The sequence below is a fragment of the Salmo trutta genome, chromosome 17 (assembly GCF_901001165.1).
Source record: "Salmo trutta chromosome 17, fSalTru1.1, whole genome shotgun sequence".
Taxonomy (NCBI): Eukaryota; Metazoa; Chordata; class Actinopteri; order Salmoniformes; family Salmonidae; genus Salmo; species Salmo trutta.
Window position 1 is genome coordinate 39,334,963 of NC_042973.1, and position 22,257 is coordinate 39,357,219.

Genomic DNA, 22,257 nt, shown 5'->3' on the forward strand with positions numbered 1-22,257 from the left:
AAATATCAAAGCCCCCTCTCCTACCTTACCTGCCTACCCACTACCTACCTAACTAGCACCACCTGGTGCACTAACAAAAATACAGGGGGTGGTCTGCCCAGGTCTTTCCTAGTGTGCATAGACAGTGAATTCTACAGGTTATATATGCCCGCGGTCCTCTTGCCTAAGCACTCCCTAGGTGCCTTCCCCTTCCCCCCTGGGAACAAATTAAACAGAAAATTATAAACAATTTCACACAAAAAAGAGAAGCACAGGATATCAAATAAGCTGACTGAGCAACAAACTAACACAGAACATACCAAGGCTGCTCCCAGCAACAACTAACATAGGCAGTTTTGGTATGTACTGTCTCACTCTCAGCAACAACCAACCTATGATATAACCATCAGCCTTCTCTCAGCAATCATCTAACACAGTACATACCAACCCTGTTAGCAACAACCAACATGATAACCCTCAGCCATCTGCCTCCTCAGCAATCATCTGGTGCTCTCTTCAGCAGCAGAACACTGGCTTATATTGCTTCAGGAGTCTGTAATTGAAGACAGCTACGTCCTGACGAGGGGGCGGGGTCAGCTCTCCAATCAATGGAGGCCGACCAATCAGCTGCTCGGGGAGAATTTCAGGAAGCCATTTCCTGAAACACACACTCACAAATACACAAACTACAACACAGAAACTGGGGAACGTAACACATAGCTATATGAGTTTTATATCTATTGACCATGACAGTGCACTGAGTGATTAGGTGAATTGCTGTTGTGGTTTTCAGATGTATCTGGACAACTTAAAAGGGTTTATAATGTGCCTGTATACTGTACAATGTGTCTTTGTGCCTTGTGTGGCAGTACTGAGGCAAAACTGTGGCAATACTGCCCTCTCCTGGCAACAGCTGGAAAACAGCTTTTACTGAATCACTCACCTCTCATCCTGCTCTGTAGGTTTAGTAAAGCTAATATCCCTGCTGACTTATGTACCTGTACTGTTCTTTATTCTACAAATAGTTATGCAACTATATACATGAATGAATGAATGAATGAATGGTCAATGATATATTATTATTATATTTATTTACTCTGGAGTTAGCATTTTATTATTCTTAAACCATACATTTATAGAAATGCATTTAGAATGGCAATTGTCATGCTTTTTTAATGGATGCAACTTGAACGAAAGCAAAACGATGTAAAATATGTTTCAGAAATCTGACCCCCTCTTTCTCCTCTCTGTCTCTGCAGGACTCCCAGACGGTAAACTGACAGATTGGTGGTCCACGATGAGAACGGAGAGATAATCGCGCAGAGCCGCCCTCCCATCCCTGCCGTTTGTGCCAATGGAAGCAGCGTATTGATCCATACTCCCAGACTCATCATGCCTCTGCCTCCCAGATAGCATCTCTGAGGACCAGGCCTGCCCAGCAAGCCTCGCCTGCACCATGGCAGGAGAGACTCAGCACACGTACGCTGTCAAAAAGCTGGACGCTGAGTTCAAACTGCAGGATGAGGGCACTGCACTGGAGCAGTACAGCAGCAATGAGAAAGCCACAAAAGAGTCTTCAGAGCACTTCTCAAGTTCGGACGTGGAGGAGCGGACAATCAGCAGAGGGGCCAAGTTTGTAGACAAGGACAGGGACTATACTCAGCAGCGCGAGGCTGTGATCCGACCTCAGCAGGCGGGGAAAATAGACTTCAAGTCACTGCAGAACAAGCCTAAGTTCGCCAGCAACAGGACGTGGCCCAGTGGCAAAAGCAGCCCCCAATCCCCCAGCGGAAAGAACCGGAGCCGAGACAAGGGTAAGCGGTCAGGGAAGTCGGAGCGCGGCAACCCACAGCAGCTATACAGACTCAGCATCATCAACCCACGCTCTAACCCTACAATCGGCATCGCCTACCCACAGCAGAAGGTCTCGCCACCCAAGAAGCTGGAGGCCAGTCGAGGCCCTGTGTCGGGCAGCTACAGGTTCCACGTGCCCAGTATACCAGAGCGAGAGGCCGAGCTGCAGCAGGAGGAGCTCAACTACAGCCGCTGCTTCCAGGAGACCTCCTCCAATCTCACCTCCCCGAGCTATACCTCACAGGCACTGGGAACCACAGGTGGGACATCCACACACCAGCAGCCACCCCAGCAGCAGCAGCAACCAGGGCCAATGGAGAACAATAATAACACACAGCCAAGCGGCCAGCTGCTCTTCCCAGACTTTCAGTTGAGTGGCTCCAATGACTGGCAGTCTCCAGAAAGGACTTTTAATGGTTCTAACTATGGGATTTCCTCACAAAAATCCACAGTTCTCTCGGAGGTGAACAAGGCAAATGTCAGCTTTCTGCCATTTCAGTACGGATACCTCTTATTGGAAGACTCAAACCCAGACCCTTTTCCCTGTGATCAGAACCCCCAATCCCAGGACTATATAGACTCCTCTTTGACTCCTGCCCAGGTGACTCTTAACTCTTTTACCTTTCAGACATCTGTGGAGGGGCAGGAGGGGGTTCAGAATAACACTCAATTCAACAGTGACCAGCGACAGGACAGGTCTTCCTACCCCCATCCTCCACAGCCACCACAGTACCTGCAAGCACCACAAGGGGCCACGTCCTCTATGCACTGCACCAGGGGCCTGAGTGAGGACTCAGCTAGTAGTGAGAGCTCTGGCTCTATCTCCCAGCAGTCAGATCAGGGTAAGAGTTCCCTGCCAGATAGCACGGACACTTTCGTCCTGGCAGACAATCGGGATGTAGCCCTCACTTCAGGGAGCAAGAGGAGTTGCCACCCCAAAGACAGTGCTGCTGCCAGCCAGAGAACACATATTCAAGCCAGTGTACACCATGCCAGAAATATTGCACAAGGTCCAAACTCCCAAATGCACTTTTCAAACAAAGCCTACAACAGCAGCCCTCGACTCAATAGCATCCACATGGGCTCAGTGCCTTTTGACAAAAGCGTCAACACCAAGCCCCATAGTAGGTTACCACACTCATGGGAGGGACCGAATAAGACCTTTTCACCAGCAGACCAAAACACTATGGCTTATCCTAATATGAATGATAAGTTTCAGAACCAACCAGCCGTCGATCAAAGGCCAAACACATCCAAAAGCAGTAGGATGCCATGGCAGCAGATACGCCTAACTTCTGTCATGCCAAACCAAAACAGGACCGAGTTGTCTAGGCAACAAAGCAACCAAAAGCTCACTTTTTTGGTAGCACCCTCTGACTGGCAGGATGACACTAAATCACATAAGAATGGCTCACTGAAAAGCCCCAGCTCCTTCCAAAACAATAGACCTAGTGAAGGTCTATCAAACCCAAGGCAAGAGAGTGTCAAACAGGGCTGCAGTACAATACCACATTTTAAAGTTGAGACAAGTCACGCACAGGTCTGTGAGTCCAAGAATAAGCCTATATATTTTGGAATGAATCAATCAGTACCTGGGGCATCATCAAGTACATATGGATATCCACCATTGCAGGTCCCACCAATGGGACTTATGATGGTGTCACCATATGACTCTCCCTCGCCCTCCCCAATCCATAACCCAGCCTCTAGCAGCACATGTTCCTCACTCTCCCCAGCCTCAACAAGCCCTGTCAACCTCTCTGAGGACAGTCAGATATCAAAGACTGGGCATCCCCCTCCATTTTATCACCAGCACCAACTGAAGGCACAAGGACCCACAGATCACCTCAGCACTAACTCCCACCATTTCCACTCAGACGCCGCCCGTAATCTGCCTTACGCCCCAGAGAGGGAAAAAGATGACATGATGAGCTACCTGCAGAATAACGAACATCAAAAGCCTAGTATGGAAGGCAACAAGGGCTATATGGAGGGCTTTGGGGTGGAGCACCACCCACCTCCACCACCATACTCTGCACATCAACTGTTAGCCACGTCTTTAGCCACGGCAAACCTTGACCAACTGGATGTGCTTCTCACGTGCAAGCAGTGTGATCAGAACTTCACTAACCTGGCCTCATTCCTTGGCCATAAGCAATACTGTGGACAGCATGCTTTTTCACAGAAAGTGGACGACACCAGAACAACTCCAGGAAGTTCAACACAGTTTCACAATGACATGACAAAAGATTCATCCTCTGGGACCAGTTTATGTCAACGTGTCTCCATGCCAAGGTGTCCAACTGACCTTCACCTGTCTCTGCTGGGGCTCAATAAGAATGGAGAGCTGATGTCTGACAGCGAAACAAAAGGAGATTCTAAGGATGACCCCATGAAACTTAACCTGTTCACTGGGGCAGGTAACCTTCCTGTCTCTCTTCCTGACTTGGAGATGGAGGATGCAAAGTTAGATAGCCTAATCACTGAGGCTCTAAATGGACTGGGCTATCAGTCAGACAATGCAGAGATTGACAGCAGCTTCATTGATGCATTCGCAGATGATGATCCCGCCACTGTCAAAGTATCGTCAAACAGGCAGACTCTGACAACCAAAGACTCAATGGTCTTTGAGGGCAAAAGCAAACAATCTACTGAAAATGATAGGTCTCTGACACAAGGAAAATATCTTTATGACTCAGACAAAGCGAGCCTTCAGACAGACAACAACAACCACACAGAAAGCAAACTTGAGAAGACCACTCTGAATTTTGAGCAGGATGAGAAAATCAACATCAAAAAAGAACTATCTCATATAAATTCAAGGACCGCCTCGGGGGAGAAACCGATGGAGCAAGAAAATAAAGTGAAAGATATAAGAAAGCTGTGCAAGAGTGAAAAGGAAAACACTAACACTCCAAGGTTTCTCTTATCCAGCACATTTTCAGAACGTTGTGGAGTTCGACGCCTCCGGGATAGCTCTTTGTTGAGTGGCTCAACCTCTTCCCAAGTCTCCTCTGCAAACAGGAGTTCCCCAACCCCAAGGATTGCAGCAAGGGAGAATAAAAGGAAAAGGACCGGTGCCGGTACCTGGAGCAAAGAACTCATCCACAAAATAGTTCAACAGAAAAACAAGTTACACAAGCTCCATGTAAAAGGCACCAAAAACCTCCAGTTCTCACTGGTGATGGAGAGATTGACACCCACAGTGCCAAACCCTACATTTGGGGAGTACGACTATGTCTCAGACTCAGATGACGAGTCTGAACCTGTGAAGATAGCAAGCCAAGGTCGCCTGAGCCAAAGCAGCCGCTGCAAGTACACCTACACAAAGGAGTGCAAATGGAGGGCTAGGAGTGACAGGGACAGTGCAGCATGGAGGCACGAGTCAAAAGAGTGCTTTGAGGTAAAGAAAGCTGAAGATGTCTCCTTGTCTCTAGAGAAACCTGGCTCTCACCAGAGACTTCGGAGGAGAGGCAGCAGGTCATCCACTAGCAGTGAAGTCAGCACGTCTGTGAGTATCTCCAGCGATGGCATCAACAGCCCCAAAAGCACTGACCGCACAGACTCAGACTGTGAGAAAAGGGTGGAGATCAGGAGGAAAGACTCTTCCGAGCAGAGAACCTACGAGCGATCTCCACAAAAGTTATGCAAAGAGTCTAGCACACAACTAGCACTGACATTCACCAAATCTACTCAGAGGTATAGCACTGATAAGACTTTCCTCTCTACTAATAAAGACACGTCAATGGCCTTAAGTATCACTAACTCGAACATTGAAGATGTTGATCCAGTATCAGGGCTACTAAAGGTGGGGAGTGCAGTGAAAACCCTTGAGAAATGCAGAAGCACAGATGTGTCCCAAAGGGAGAAGGACGACTCATTTAGCAGAGAAACTGAAACAAAAGCAAGTTCAGACAAAAACGCACCACTAAGGACAGCCGTCAAGATCTCCAAAGGGGAATCAAGACATTTTCAGTCTATTAGTTCTGATCTCAAATCACATCAGCTTCAATCAGCACATCCTGCCACAAACAACATGGAAGCACATTCTTATAATAAATTCAAAAAAGATGAAACCATCTCAAAGGAAAAATCTGTACACAAAAGACGAGAAAGCGTGGGATGTCAATCTATACAGCCGCATTCAAAGCTATCAGACATTTCTATGTTTGACAAACACAATGAGAGTGTCTATCCAATGAAAGATCCAATGACTTTCACTAATGACTTAGTCCCCAAGTCCACACCTCTTTGCAGTGCACTCATGGACGAAGTGTGCCTGTCTCCAATTGAACTTCAGGAGCCTCTGACACAGAAAGATACATCAGATCTGATCCCATACCCCCTAGAGCAGGACCAGAGTCTTATGAAGTCTCCTCTCTCATTTGACACATCGTCAATGTTCGGGGACCTCTCAGTGGCAGGATTTGAAAATGGCCTCTACACTGACATTCCAATGCATAAAGAAGGTTTCAACTCCTTAAATACCACCAATGACAAAAAGGAGGTGTTTAGCTCATCATCCTTTCTTTCTCCATTCTTGGATCAGAGGGACTGGGGCCTTATGGTCGATGTCAGCCCCATGTTACCGGATGAGATATCCCAATACAAAGACGGCTCTGATAAATTAAATGAAAAGAAATCAGATTACAATCATGTTCCTTTGTCTCTGCCAGACAAAATAATTGACTACAGTACAAATCTCAACAGCTGTGTGTCAGAAGATGAGCTAGAGATAAAGAGGATTGTGACCGAGTTGGAAAATCAGCTCCAGACAGCCAAGCTGAGTCCACCACTGCTTACTGAGGAGTCCCCAAAGCAGCTGAAGATGAGCAAATTCTCCCCTCTGCGTCTGGACGACGAATCTGAGAATGAAGACACTGGTCTAGATATGGGCTGCCCTGTGCAAAGCATGGCGCTGGCAGTGTCAATTATGCCATCTGACCCACATTCAGAGTCCTTTGCTGAGCATAGTCTACCATGGTCCAGTCCATTTGAGTTTGAGTTGATGGAGGGACAGCATACTCCAACCCATGATGAACCCATTGTCCTTGAACAATTTAGCAAGAAGGATGATCGTGAACACAGTATGACAACCACAACTTCAAATACAGAGAAAGTGAAAGAACAACTGAAACAGGAGGACCACAGAGATGAAGACATGGATGTTGACAAGAGAACTGACATAGAGAAATCTGAGGAGATTCTAGAGAGTAAGGCCTATGCCGAAAACCTGATGAAAAGCCTGGAAGTGATATCAGATTCCATTTTAAAAAATGATCCCATAACACCTGAAGAGGAGGAGCCAAACCTCACCTCACGTAAGAGCCCAGCACACTTACACAGTGAAAGCCAAACTCCATCTGCTGATGCTGCTGAAATCAGAGATCATAATAAAATGGTGATTCCTGATGAGGCAAATATTAAATCCACACACTTTAAGTCACAGCCTCCTCTCTCTGAAAAAACAGAGCTCCCATCTGATGTAAAAGAGATTGTTTCACTCCAGCTAACTGAGTCTCTACCTAACAACGACAGTGGGTCAGAATTCAAAGACATCCCAATCATGAGCAATGTCACTGAAGACAATAGTGTTATAGAAACTGATTATTGCTCAAACACTGAAATGGATAATCAACCAATGGCTGAGGAGACCTGTGAGAACCAGAAGCTAGAGGACTATGGGGATGAAATCCTTGAAGCCAAAAGTGCCCTCCCTGATCATACAGAGCGTCTAGATACTACCATTGATGAGCATACAGAGCCTCTAGATACTACCATTGATGAGCATACAGAGCTTCTAGATACTACCATTGACGAGCATCCAGGGCTTCTAAATACTTCCATTGACGAGCACACAGAGCTTCTAGATGCTTCCATTGATGAACACACAGAGCTTCTAGATACTACCATTGATGAGCACACAGAGCTTCTAGATACCACCATTGTTGAGCATACAGAGCTTCTAGATACTACCATTGATGAGCATCAGGAGCCAGTGGAGGACATCAGTCTCAATGCTAAGTCCGTGAGTCAGCCCTCCAATGGGTCCAACCTAGCAGAGCAGGAAATGGATGTCAACTTGGATAATAAGCCTGAAGAGGTAGAAAATGCATCTGAGGAACAATCCATATACATCCAAAGTAACTGTAAGAGTGTATGTCCTTCACCATCTGCAAATGAACAGACGGAGGACAGTTCAACATGTGTAATGAAGGAAGACAACATTGAATCCAAAAGTGCAATACAGAATGAAGTGCTAAGTCACACAGTTTCTCTGAGGTGTAGCCCCCCCGTGAATGATATTGCCAATCAATCAACCCATGTCTTCATGGAGACTGTCGCAGTTAAGCCTTGCAGTCCACTGTTGATGGAAACCAATACAGAACATGCTAGCCACATATCACCCTTTTCCAACATTGACTCAGATGATGAAAGCACCATGTTGGTCATTGCTGAGTGTGACAGTGACCTTGACAGCGATGCACACATGGAACATACACCTGAGGACAAAGAAACAGAAATGGAACCTGAATGTGAGGCTAACCATAGACAAATAGAAACGATTCCAGAAGTGGAATACATCCAGGAAAAAGTTCCCTTACATCTCATGGCATTTCCCCAGCACTCACCATGCAAAGATGATTTGAAGATGGACGAAAGGCTGGATATTATTCCAGAGGATGCTCCTCCATCCAGTCCTGTTCTACCAGCTTCTCCACACACACCTGTGGACAACCCTAACACACAAGAACAAGAACAATCACAGCCAATCACATGCAATAATATAGATACTATCCCAGCCTCAATCCAATCTCCCAAGGAGGAAAATTGTGACGACATAAATGCCAAAGAAGCACTGCATATTGATGACTCATTGACCATAACAGCTGAGATGGAGTACTCTTTAGTAAGTCCTCCTCAACTGGACTTGGGAATCACAGACAGTAAAATATGTAGCACTGAAGCCTGCATTCCCTCTCCTCTACCCTTGACCATTGCAACAGAGGAATCTGAGGCAATGGAGGCCCTTACGAAGAGAGTCTCTGTATCACTGTATGATTTCAAATTAAGCCCACTGAACTACAATTACATTCCAGATGAGCCTCCACAACTGAGTCAGTTTGATTACACTCCTATCTCCCCAGCCAATGTGGATGAGGAGGAACCAGCCATCAAGCAGAGCCCCAAGGATGACTGTGAACCTTGTGATCGCAGTGATGACACGACATTGACATCAGACAAAAGACTGTGTGACATAGAGACAGAGGTACCTATGAGTCCAGACCATACAGCCAAGCAAAGTCCACCAGATGAATCTTTGAACAAGAGCAACATCCAAAATGACATAAAATGTCCATCCATTTTACTGGGTCTCCCTTCTCAGAGCACTGCTCCGTCCACTGGCGATTTGGACATTTGCCCGGCTCCCCTTCAAACGATTGATTATTTGGACTTACATGTTGACTTGCTGAAGAGAGTGGATCCAGAGGCCCTGGATATTTATAAGGTCCCTAGTGAGCTGAACACCCTTGCTTTTATAAAGGACATCTCAGATAACCAGCACACACCCAAACCACTGATGATCTGTGAGAATGAGCCAACCCCATTACCATCAGACCAAACAGAATCACTAACAGTTGAGGAAGGTCAGTGCTCAGTAACCCACCAGCAAGAGGAAGAAACCACGCAGAAAAAGATACATCTGTGTGAGATATGCTCAATGTGTTTCCGGACAGTGCCAGGATTGAAGAGACACAAGGCCATGAAACATTTGATCAGGACTGAAAGAAGCCCAATTTTGGAAAATGCAAATCATCAAGGGACTCTACACAGTTACCAAACATCCCAGTCTATAGAAACAGGAAACAAAGATGATCTAGAGCTCCTGGTTCCACACACCTGTTTGCAAACAGAAAGCAATGAGGTTTCTGCGAATCACTGTCCTGAGACAAGTAATAGCTCCTTCGTAACCAAACAAGGAGAAACAAATTTTATCCTGGAGAACATCACAAGTGAAACGAATATGGCAGTGCCAGCTGATGACATAGTCCAGCAAATGCCTCCTCAGTTTACAAAAGCCAAGAAAATCTACAAACCACGGAAGAACAGAAACAAGGAAGTGAATGTGAAGCCTGACCCATTCTCTGACGAGCTTCTCAATATATTGAAAACAGACATATTACAGGCTATTACTCCTGAATTCCAAACCCGGGTAAAGCAAGGATGCTGCAAGTCACCTGAGAAACAAGACATAATCAATTATCTTGTAAACCACAAAGTTACAGAGCAGGAGGAAGTCCCATTTACTGTAACAAGTAACAGTGGCATTGAACAGATGCCAATGTCTCCAATAGAGATTACAAATCTGGCTATGGACTTGACTCAAAGCAACAATGATACAGAAGAGGTGAAAAGCACAAATCTGCCAGAGATCATAAATGGAGTAGCGGAAGTTAGTATGGAAGTATCTGTAAGTAAGGATATTAGTAGAGAGTATGATATGTCTAGAGAGAATTTGTATGACACAAAAGAGGCATGTGAGCAACAAACTAAAGATGAGAGTAATGCCAAAGAGATACTGGGAGAGGTTGCAGTAAAGATTGAACGTGAGAAAAACAGTGGCCCGACAGATGAGGTGGATAATCTCTCCTGTTTTAAATCTTCTCTTGCAAGCCCTCCAAGCCTAAGCGCTGATTTGAATGCTTTTCTTGATGATGAAAGCACATTCTCCCAGTTATTCCCCACTAGGAATGAGGAACTGAAAAGGAAAAAATTTGCAAAGGTTTATGGTAAGAAGAACAAGAAGCAGAAACTATCAACCGCTTCACCATTAGTTCAAGACTATCCTCCTCCTGACCTAGATCTGGAAAAGAAAGATGACTATACAGAAAATCAGATCGACCAAACATTTGTCAACAATCAAAATGACCCTTGTGAATATGAAACAATATCCATTGACGATGCTATCATGTTGAACATGTGTCATAATAGCACATTAAAGAGTGATTCCAAAAAACTATGTAGCATGAAAGGAGACACAACAGACCACAAAGACAATCATGAGAATGGTGTGGTCCATGGCAGTGACTTCCTATGCCAACCTGAGAGCACTATCGACAAAGCATCATTGTCATGGAGTGCCTCCAACGACTCCGTTACAGATACTGTGATCTCCTCTGACCCAACTTCCTGTAAAGCAGAAGCCCCAACCCCACCATGTCCACTTCCTATTATAGCCTCTTCTGCACCTTATACTGGAGAGCCATGTGCTACAGACAACGTGTCTCCTTTCCACAGCATTGACATCCCAAACCTCAATACCACATTCCAGCTACCCGAAATTCAATTATTTGACTCCAATAAGGACATCCCATTAGAAAGACCCATTGGCACTGATTATGCAGAGACCAGAGACATTGCAAAGGCCAAGAAGCTCACAGAACGCAAGGGAAGGAAACGACAAGAGGGCAGCGTAAAGATCAAGGACAAACAGTACAAGTGCAAGGTGTGCTTCACCTGGTTCCTCACCCTGGGGGAGCTCAACTTCCACAAGTTATCCCACAATCCCTCTCCACCTCCCACCTGCTATATGTGCGTCCAGCGCAAGTTCAGCTCCCGGGAGCAGCTGAGGGACCACCTGAGGGAGAAACACGCCAAGAACAAGGCCGGCATCTGGACCTGTGGCATGTGCCTGAAGGAGATATCAGACGTGTGGATGTACAATGAGCACTTACGGGAGCATGCCACGCAGTTTGCCCGCAAGGGCCAGTCACACAGCGCTATCCTGGGGAGTCTGCCGGGCTCTGGCATGCAGGAGTCAGCCGTGAAGAACTTCATCACCTCCATCATGCAACGCCGCCCCAGCAAGGCCAGCAGAGAGTCCAGTAAGGTCTCCAACAAGGAGAAACTAGCCGTAGTAGAAAACACAGAGCAGGAGGTGAAAACTACAGAGGTAGGTCAGCCCAAAGTTGTCAAGCCTAAAGGGAACAGTGAAAAAGTGGGGAAACCGAGCACGCTGACACCAGTTGAGGTTCTGCACAATACAGAGCCAGTGCCAAAGAATGTGGAGATGCACCCCAACTGTAAAGACCCCTCGAGAGACTGCCACCACTGTGGCAAGCAGTTCCCCAAACCCTTCAAGCTTCAGAGACATCTGGTTGTGCACAACTTAAATAAGATTTTTCTGTGCCACAAATGCCCAGTAACCTACCAGGAGCCACATGAACTAAAATATCATCTGAAGAATGAGCATGAGGAGGTGGATGAGCTTGACTCAAAGCATACCACCCTCTACACCTGTGAGCTGTGTGCAGACGTCATGCATGTGATCAAGAAATCTTTCATCTGCAGCACCTGTAACTATACCTTCTCTAAGAAAGAGCAGTTTGACCGACACATGGAAAAGCACTTGTCAGGAGGGAATAAGATCTTCAAGTTTAGAGGCGTTCTCAGACCTATCAAGGCATCTCCCTCCAAAGAGAATGATGAGTGTGAATTGCCAGCTAACAAAAAGAGAAAAATCCTTACTGACAGTCTACAAGAGAACAGCTCTGACAGTGGCATCGCCAGCATAGCTTCACTGCACTTAAATAAGAGTGCTGAGATGCCAGTTCTGAAACTCTCTGTACACACAACAGAGGACTCTACACAGACCAGTGCAGGTGAATATCATACTGAAAATTATGCCAGTGTGAAGACGGAGGACATGGCTGAGGACTACTCTGACATGCTGGTAGAGCTGGAGCATTGTACGTTTCACCTTGGCTCTCAAGGTCTCTCAGCTGCTACACCCAAAACAGAGGACATTGATCCCAGTCCTTCACCTAAGCTGCCTGTTAGAGACATTGGTGAGGCCGATGGCAAATCATTCACAGAGCCATGTGATGTGAAGGAAGAGCATGATCCACTTGAGAGCAGTATAGCTGAAAAGGAAAGAGAGTGCTTTGCCAATGCTAAGCAGAGCACTCCTGAGAGCAGCATACAGACTACCACAGCAGAAGCTGAAAAGAAGAAGATACAGAGGAGAGATTCCACGGCATCGGATGAGGAGTTGTATGTTAGTTTCCGTGAAAACCTGATCAACAGCTCAATGACACCCGATACACATGATATCCACCGTCCTCCTACAAAGCATAAATCATCTACCATTGTGATGGACCAAATGAGGGAGGGTGAGCTGGGGCAACAGACAACCAGCCCTCACAGCCATGACAACAAGCAGAATGACAAAACCTCCACACCCAAGCCCCGTGAAAACACTAAACACAGCTCCAACAACAGCCCCAGGGCCATAGAGTTAACACCAGTCCACCACACTAAGATCACTTCCCAGGGCCCGGCATCCAATGAGGACAAAGACTCTGCGAGAAAAGAGCAAAAGAAGAGGAAAGAGATGAGGACACCTCACATTTTACAGAGGGTCTCCTCGTCTGCCACATGGGAGAACCTTGCTGCCGACGTCAAGACCAAAAATAAGTTCCGTCCCAGCAAGTGCGAGGGTCCGGCAGTTCATAGGAAATCGGACGGCTCCAGCGAATACCCGGTGCTCTCTTCAGTGAAAGAAGATGTGGTCAGCAACAAAATAGTCTCCAAGCACAAAACATCAGGGAGTCTAGGCCTTCAAGCAAAGAGAAGCTCCCTCGATAACTGCACGCCAAGGAAAGCAGAGATGGTGCATCATATTAATGGGGATTACAAAGCCAAAAAAGGGCCTCTTGGACGGCCTCTTCATTACCCAGTTTCTAAAGCGTCAGCGCTTCCTATGAACAATTCCTTGAATAAGTCTAGGCCAAAGACAGGGGTGAGGTCCATGGAGAGCCACTCCTATAGGACAGCAGAGTCACAGAACAACCTCCTGAGCCAGCTGTTTGGCCAAAAGCTCACCAGTTTTAAGATTCCTTTGAGGAAGGACACTTCAGAACCAATAAACTGATTGCGGGAAGGATCTGTGGGATAGAAAACAAAGAGACTGAATAGTTGTTCACGTTATTGATGATCAAGACAATTCATGACCATGAATGAGATTGCATGGCTCTCTGTGAAATGTTTGTCTAAATACTTATGTTGTCACTTTATTTCTTCTTCTCTTGTAAATGTGTTATTACACAAATGTGAGGAATAATGGCAGAGATTATTTTATTAATCTAGAATGAAAATGCTAGTAGGGCAAATCATTGACTAATTCCTGCTATTCCTAGGTTGAACATTATCTTTTTCAGAGACTATATTTCATTAAAAAAATACAAAAAGAATACTTGAAAATATATATATATATATATTTTTTTTTTACAACTAATGCATGTCAGTTTCACAATCAAAAAGTGTTCATAGAGAATATTGCTTTTTTTAATGCAACAGGACCAAATGACCTTGCACCTTTTGTATATGCTTCTCCAAAAATTACTCTATTTGTATTTTTACCTTACTGTACTTCATTGACATTCATTATATTAGCTTTTGTATAAATATTAACTGGTGCTATGTTATTCTTTATTGTAATGTGAACGCCAATGTCCTCTAACTGAAGGGAACATGAGATCTGTAGCAGTTGCATTCATCCAACCGTTTGTGCTGGTTCTCTGTAGTTTCTTTAAAAAATTGTAAAAAAAGACTGTGTAAAACCTCCTGTAGTAAAGTATTCATCTGTACGTCCTTAGGAAAGAAAATTAGGAAAGCTTGCATCTGTACAAACTCAGGTGCATCCAAGGACTATTCACAGTCCTGAGACCTGTTTTAGGAGATTCTCCCATGCACTGATATTACCACACACAAAACACACACTCAGTCCTCCATGTCTGTCCTCCAACTGTTTAATTATGAATATTATTTACTAAGACAAAAAAGGTGCTTTATCTTGTTTATATGTATCTTACATTGTATTATATTGTAGGTAGATGATTTTCTGGTGCAATGCTCAATGTCAAAGTTTTATTTTAATAATGTGCAACAGAATGAGAGAGCGAGAGCGAGAGAGAAAATACATGGAAATGCAATGCCTCTTGTATTGTAAAGTGGTTCACTTAGTGCCTCTTTTAAAGTTGGTTATTAAAAATATGCATTGGTTTCTCCGCGCTTGTTTCTTCCTTTTGTTTATGGCATCTTTTGCAAATGTTCCAACATCCATCCCTGCAGACCCCCGCTGTCACCACAGCATCATAAATTGAAAAACGGTGAAGGCCGTTTGTGCCTGGAAGCAAAAAGAGGTGCACCGACAACCATAACAGCATCTGACTCACTCTTCAATGAGCTGCTAGCTCATTATCTGAAGGAAGAGCACAAATGTAGCCTTACTACAGGGAACATGAAACCAGAAGCAGGAAACATTCATCAAACCATATGTACCAGGCATATGGGACATTGTAAAGCAGGCCAACTAGGACTGGTACACTTCCAGTTTTTTTCTCTCCCCGTGCTGCATTCATGAAGCTCTTTCACCGTGTGTTAAGTGGCTTCTATCCCTACATAAGCCCAATCTGACATCATATAGGAATAAAAAGCCATAGGACACAGCGGCAGATAGAGACACAGGGGACGGGGCTGGGGTGGAAGGGGGGGTTCTCTGTCCTCCTCACGCCATCCACGGAATGACCCAGCAACCTGAGAGTGTCGAGGGAATGAGAAGAGAGACGGATGATAGATGGTGGGAGGGAAGGTAGACAGACAAGAAGAAAAGTGAGAGGTTATTTTCTCATTCAAGGACCTCAGAGCTCAAAGAGACAGCTTCTGGGGGAATACAATAGACATGCTTCTGAGTGTTATAAAAGAGGCTGTGGTTCTCTCACACAGCATTGTTGTGTCCCAGAGGAGAATGTGATGACTTTACCGTGATAGAGTCAGGAAGGTCAGTGTGTTTAGATGGATTGCATTCCATTGTTTGCGTATGTGTCCCTGTTGAATGTGGACTGTTACATTCATCCAATGGGATTCTCAGTAGGTCCAGTGCTCCACTCAGCATTCCTCCTTCACTTTGCAAGTGGTCCATTCAAAACATAACAAGAAGCTCTAGCATATCCCATCTGCTCATTTGGACACGTGTGGTTCATTGGTCAATCGCAAGTCAACATTTTATGTGGTGAATTTATATTGTAATACAACCCAATTATTTTGGCCATTATATCATCAGAAGCCTGCAAAGTCAGGATGCCAAGTAGTTAATTCTCTCTGTGTAGGTGCATCCAAAGGTTAATAAGAAATCATCCACACCAAAACATGAATCATATCCTGTGTCAAAATGATGCACACGACTTCAGCAGAACACGTGTGCCATATGAATCACATAATAAGACCGTTGAAGATGAAAGGAAATGTGTTTGTCAAATTAAGCTGTCAGAATTGTGACATGGGGACACTGACATGCATCATACTCGGCTGTTATTTTTGTTAGTCTGTATTTAGTTCAGTGACATTCTAATACAAAAGCTCTGTATATGCTGTGTACAAAACCATATGAACACCTGCTCTTTCCATGACAGACTGACCAGGTGAATCCAGGTAAAAGCTATGATTCCTTATTGATGTCACTTGTTAAATCCACTTCAGTGTAGATGAAGGGGAGGAGACAGTTTAAATAATGATTTTTAAGCCTTGAGACAATTGAGACATGGATTGTGTGTGTGTGTGCCATTCAGAGGGTGAATGGACAAGACAAAAGATTTAAGTGCCTTTGAACAGGGTATGGTAGTAGGTCCCAGGCGTACTGGTATGTGTGTCAAGAACTGCAAAGCTGCTGGGTTTTTCACGCTCAAAAGTTTCCCGTGTGTATCAAGAATGGTCCACCATCCAAAGGACATCCAGTGTTTAAATCAACTTCAAATGTGTTCCTAATGTTTTGTTCACTCAGTGTCCTTATTGACTATATTACCTTAATGATGTCTTTAGATTGATTGGACTCATTCGGCATCTACAGGTGTCCTCCATTGCTTCTGGTCAGCAACTGTGGGTCGATGAACACACGATTAAACAAGGAAACCAAGTAGCCTACTTTTCATCACAATCTAGCCTAGAAACGTGTCAAATAGAATGTGCGAGCGCCGCACACTGCTGTCAGGCTTCCTCGTATCGTCTGGTCTAGGAGGGAATTCTCCAGAGGCGCAGTGATGCAGGAGCATGACAGGAGCGCTTTGCACTTTGAAGTAGAGTGACATTATCAGTAAGTTCTGGCCTTGAAATAGCATTGCATTTCTCTCTCTTTCTCGCTCGCTCGCTCAGTCTATCCTTTCTCATTTGATCTGCCACTCTCCTCCTCTCTCCCTACTGCTCATACCTTTCTCTCTTTCTCTCAGTCTCTCTTTTTACCTTTCTCATTTGATCTGCCACTCTATTTCTCTCTCCGTACTGCTCCTACCTTTCTCTCTCCCTCAGCCGCTCTTTTTCACTTTCTCATTTAATCTGCCACTCTCCCTATATTTCTCTCTCCCTTACTCTCAAATTTCTACCATCTGTTCCTCTACCTCTCCCCCATTCTCTCATTCTCTCTAATATATCTCTCCATCACTAATTCTCCCCTTCCTCCTCTCTCTCTCGTTCCCTCTCTTCTTCTTTACTCTTGCTCACTTCCCATTTTTTCCCTTCTCTCTCTCTCTCTCTCTCTCTCTCTCTCTCTCTCTCTCTCTCTCTCTCTCTCTCTCTCTCTCTCTCTCTCTCTCTCTCTCTCTCTCTCTCTCTCTCTCTCTCTCTCTCTCTCTCTCTCTCTCTCTCTCTCTCTCTCTCTCTCTCTCTCTCTCTCTCTCTCTCTCTCTCTCTCTCTCCCTCCCCTCCCTCTCCCCCCTCCCCCCTCCCCCTCCCCCTCTCCCTCTCCCTCTCCCTCTGCCCATGTGTACCTGTTGCTCTCCCTTTTTTCTCTCTCCATCTTCTCTTACTCTATTCCCTTCACTCCCTCTTGTTTTGTCTCTCCCTCCCTCTTCCACCACCTCCTCCTCCCTCCTTGACACACTCGACCCTCTCCAAATCGCCTACCGCCCTGACAGATTCACGGACAACGCAATCACCATTGCACTGCACACTGCCCTCACTCACCTGGACAAAAGGAATGCATATGTGAGGATGCTGTTCATCGACTACAGCTCGGCCTTCAATACCACAGTGACCTCTAAGCTCATTACAAAGCTCACAGCCCTGGGTCTGAACTCCTCCCTATGCAACTGGGTCCTGGACTTCCTGACGGCCTCCTCGAAACACTGATTCTCAACATGGCGATTCCATAAGGGTGCGTCCTCAGTCCCCTCCTGTACTCCCTGTATACCCACGACTGAGTGGCCTCACACAGTTCCTACTCCATCATCAAGTTTGCTGACGACACAACAGTAGTAGGCTTGATTACCAACAACGATGAGACAGCCTACAGGGAAGAGGTAGGCACTCTGACTGTGTGGTGCTAGGTAATCAACCACTCTCACAGCGTTAGCAAAACAAAGGAGCTGACTCTGGACTTCAGGAGGAACCAGGCTGGACATGCCCCCATCCTCAACGAGGTCGCTGTGGACACGGTCAATAACTTGAAATTCCTCGGCGTACACATCTCAGAGAAGCTGAAATGGTCTAACCACACGGACACCGTGGTGAAGAAGACACGACAGCGACTCTTCAACCTCAGGATACTGAAGAAATCCGTCCTGTCCCCGAGGACCCTCACAGTGTTCTACAGGAGCACCATCGAGAGCATACAGTCGGGCTGCATCACAGCCTGGTGCCGCAACTCCACCGCCGCGGACCGCAAGGCGCTTCAGAGGGTGATACGTGCAGCCAAAACACACCATTGGTTGCACACTGCCTGCCCTAGAGGACATCTACAACACCAGGTGTCGCAGGAAGGCCAAGAAGATCATCAGGGAGCCCAGCCACCTGAGCCATGCCCTGTTCTCCCCGCTTCAATCACTCAGACAGAGGTAGTACAGGAGCATCATGGCAAAGACTGGAAAATAGTTTTTACCCTCAGACTGTCAGGCTGCTGAATACCCACCACCAGTCAGTTACCTGCTCCCCCCTGCTACTCCCCCTACGGTCATTCCCCCCTGCTACTCCCCCTATGGTCATTCCCCCCCGCTACTCACCCTATGGTCATTCCCCCCCGCTACTCCCCCTATGGTCATTCCCCCCCGCTACTCACCCTATGGTCATTCCCCCCGCTACTCCCCCTATGGTCATTCCCCCCCGCTACTCCCCCTATGGTCATTCCCCCCCGCTACTCCCCCTATGGTCATCCCCCCCGCTACTCCCCCCTATGGTCATTCCCCCCCGCTACTCCCCCTATGGTCATTCCCCCCCGCTACTCACCCTATGGTCATTCCCCCCCGCTACTCCCCCTATGGTCATTCCCCCGCTACTCCCCCTATGGTCATTCCCCCCCGCTACTCCCCTTACGGTCATTCCCCCCGCTACTCCCCCTACGGTCATTCCCCCCCGCTACTCCCCTACGGTCATTCCCCCCCGCTACTCCCCCTACGGTCATCCCCCCCCGCTACTCCCCCTACGGTCATTCCCCCCGCTACTCCCCCTACGGTCAATCCCCCCCGCTACTCCCCCTACGGTCATTCCCCCCCGCTACTCCCCCTACGGTCATTCCCCCCCGCTACTCCCCCTACGGTCATTCCCCCCCGCTACTCCCCCTACGGTCATTCCCCCCCGCTACTCCCCCTACGGTCATTCCCCCCGCTACTCCCCCTATGGTCATTCCCCCGCTACTCCCGCTACTCCCCCTACGGTCATTCCCCCCGCTACTCCTCCTTATGGTCATTCCCCCCGCTACTCCCCCTTATGGTCATTTCCCCCCCGCTACTCCCCCTATGGTCATTTCCCCCCCGCTACTCCCCTATGGTCATTCCCCCCGCTACTCCCCCTTATGGTCATTTCCCCCCCGCTACTCCCCCTATGGTCATTCCCCCCGCTACTCCCCCTATGGTCATTCCCCCGCTACTCCCCCTTATGGTCATTCCCCCCGCTACTCCCCCTTATGGTCATTCCCCCGCTACTCCCCTTATGGTCATTCCCCCCCGCTACTCCCCCTACGGTCATTCCCCCCGCTACTCCCCCTATGGTCATTCCCCCCGCTACTCCCCCTATGGTCATTCCTCCCGCTACTCCCCCTACGGTCATTCCCCCGCTACTCACCCTATGGTCATTTCCCCCCCGCTACTCCCCCCTATGGTCATTCCCCCGCTACTCCCGCTATGGTCATTCCCCCCCCGCTACTCCCCCTATGGTCATTCCCCCCCGCTACTCCCGCTATGGTCATTCCCCCCCGCTACTCCCCCTTGGTCTTCCCCCCGCTACTCCCCCTATGGTCATTCCCCCCCGCTACTCCCCCTATGGTCATTCCCCCGCTACTCCCCCTATGGTCATTCCCCCCCTGCTACTCCCCCTATGGTCATTCCCCCCCGCTACTCCCCCTATGGTCATTCCCCCCCGCTACTCCCCCTATGGTCATTCCCCCCCGCTACTCCCCCTATGGTCATTCCCCCCCGCTACTCACCCTATGGTCATTCCCCCCCCGCTACTCCCCCCTATGGTCATTCCCCCCTGCTACTCCCCCTATGGTCATTCCCCCCCGCTACTCCCCCTATGGTCATTCCCCCGCTACTCCCCCTATGGTCATTCCCCCCGCTACTCCCCCTTATGGTCATTCCCCCCGCTACTCCCCCTATGGTCATTCCCCCCCGCTACTCCCCCTATGGTCATTCCCCCGCTACTCCCCCTATGGTCATTCCCCCCTGCTACTCCCCCTATGGTCATTCCCCCCGCTACTCCCCCTACGGTCATTCCCCCCGCTACTCCCCCTACGGTCATTCCCCCCGCTACTCCCCCTACGGTCATTCCCCCCGCTACTCCCCCTATGGTCATTCCCCCCCCGCTACTCCCCCTACGGTCATTCCCCCCGCTACTCCCCCTACGGTCATTCCCCCCGCTACTCACCCTATGGTCATTTCCCCCCCGCTACTCCCCCTATGGTCATTCCCCCCCGCTACTCCCCCTACGGTCATTCCCCCCGCTACTCACCCTATGGTCAATCCCCCCCACACCCCCTCAATGGTCACTTACCTTACATGCTGCTCCCCCTATGGACATTTTCCCCCCACCCCACAATACTTTTACTCTGCCCCCACCACAACGACATTTATCACTGTTGCAGTTGTTAATATGTATATTAGAGATTTTTTTATTATAATTTGTACCCTGTCAATGGTCTTGATGCTCCCTCTTTGGTCATTCCCCCCAACCACTAAACAGCCTTTCCTCTGCCTCCATCCCTATGGGCATGTATTTATTAATCACTGCTACAGTTATGATGTATACACTGCTATTTCTATTGCTGTTTTTTATTACCATTTCTATTATTCTAGTCCTGCATGTTGGAGCTCGGAGCCTAAGATTTTCACTGTACCCTGCAATCCCTGTACATGTGACTAACAAACACTCTGAATTTCTCTTTCACTCTCTCTCTCTTACTCATACTCCTCATCCTTTCCTCCCCCATCTCCCCTCCCTCTCTTGCTCCTTCCCCTATCTTTCCCTTCTCTCCTACCCTCTCCCTCCCTCCCCCTCCTCCTCTCAACCTCTTCTCTCCTGTCTTTCTGGCGGTATGGTATGTTTGGCTGCTGGCTGCTGTCTGGCTGCCGCTGAGGGAGGTTGGGAGATTGGGGCTAGATAAAGACGGGCTGCTGGTCAGCGGTAATGACATAAAGGCTGAGGGGCAAAGAGGTCACCTCTATGGGGATTTTTTGGCTCCAGCCTTAACAGATAAAGGAGGGAGAGAGAGGGAGGGAGGTAGGGAGGGAGGGAGAGCTGTAGCGTGAAGGACAGAATGAACCAAACGATCCATCTGCATCATTCTCCGCATCGCGGAGAACCCTCCCTACATCACAAGCATAGAGGTTTATGATGTTTTTCTACCAGGATGATGTCTCTGAAATGACCACAGTGTTTTAAAAACACACAGAGAATAACGTATGAATAATGCAATACAAACAAGTTCCCCGGCATGAACAAAGGAGACAAAAGAGTCTTTGAAAACTAACTCAGCCCGACAACCATCAAAACACTATCTGCCCCTTTAGAATTTTCATACGGGGGGAGTAGATGAGTAACTACACAGGAAAAGCTACCTTGGGACTCACACCTGAAAATAGGAGTTCAAGTAAGTAGGTCATTTACAGCAGTATAACATAAAAATGAACAAGGAGATACAGTCTATGAATAAACAGATGAAGGTAGTAACAAAAAGAAATGGAGCAACATCAAGTCAGCATAGTTTCTTGGAACACAGAACAATAAAAACATATTAGAGCCCAGCCAGATATCCGTTAGATCTTCTATTTAACAGAATCTCAGTGGGGAGCCTGGTGTCCTGTAGTGCCTATGGGGCCTTTATCTACAAGAACATTTGTAATTTTCCCAGTTACTTACAGCACAGGAACAGACAGTGGACAA

At 47.3% G+C, this 22,257-nt stretch overlaps 1 protein-coding gene across 3 annotated transcripts in view; it reads left to right on the top strand.

Moving 5' to 3' along the window:
• Nucleotides 1–14,903, top strand: part of LOC115152162 (uncharacterized) — a 145,390-nt gene extending 130,487 nt beyond the window's left edge. For all 3 annotated transcript variants that reach the window (XM_029696726.1, XM_029696727.1, XM_029696728.1), the window contains one exon: nt 1,239–14,903. In XM_029696726.1, coding sequence (XP_029552586.1) covers nt 1,436–13,768 — 12,333 coding nt within the window. In that variant the 5' untranslated portion in view covers nt 1,239–1,435 and the 3' untranslated portion in view covers nt 13,769–14,903. The remainder of the gene's footprint in view (nt 1–1,238) is intronic.
• The last annotated feature ends 7,354 nt before the right edge of the window (nt 14,904–22,257 follow it).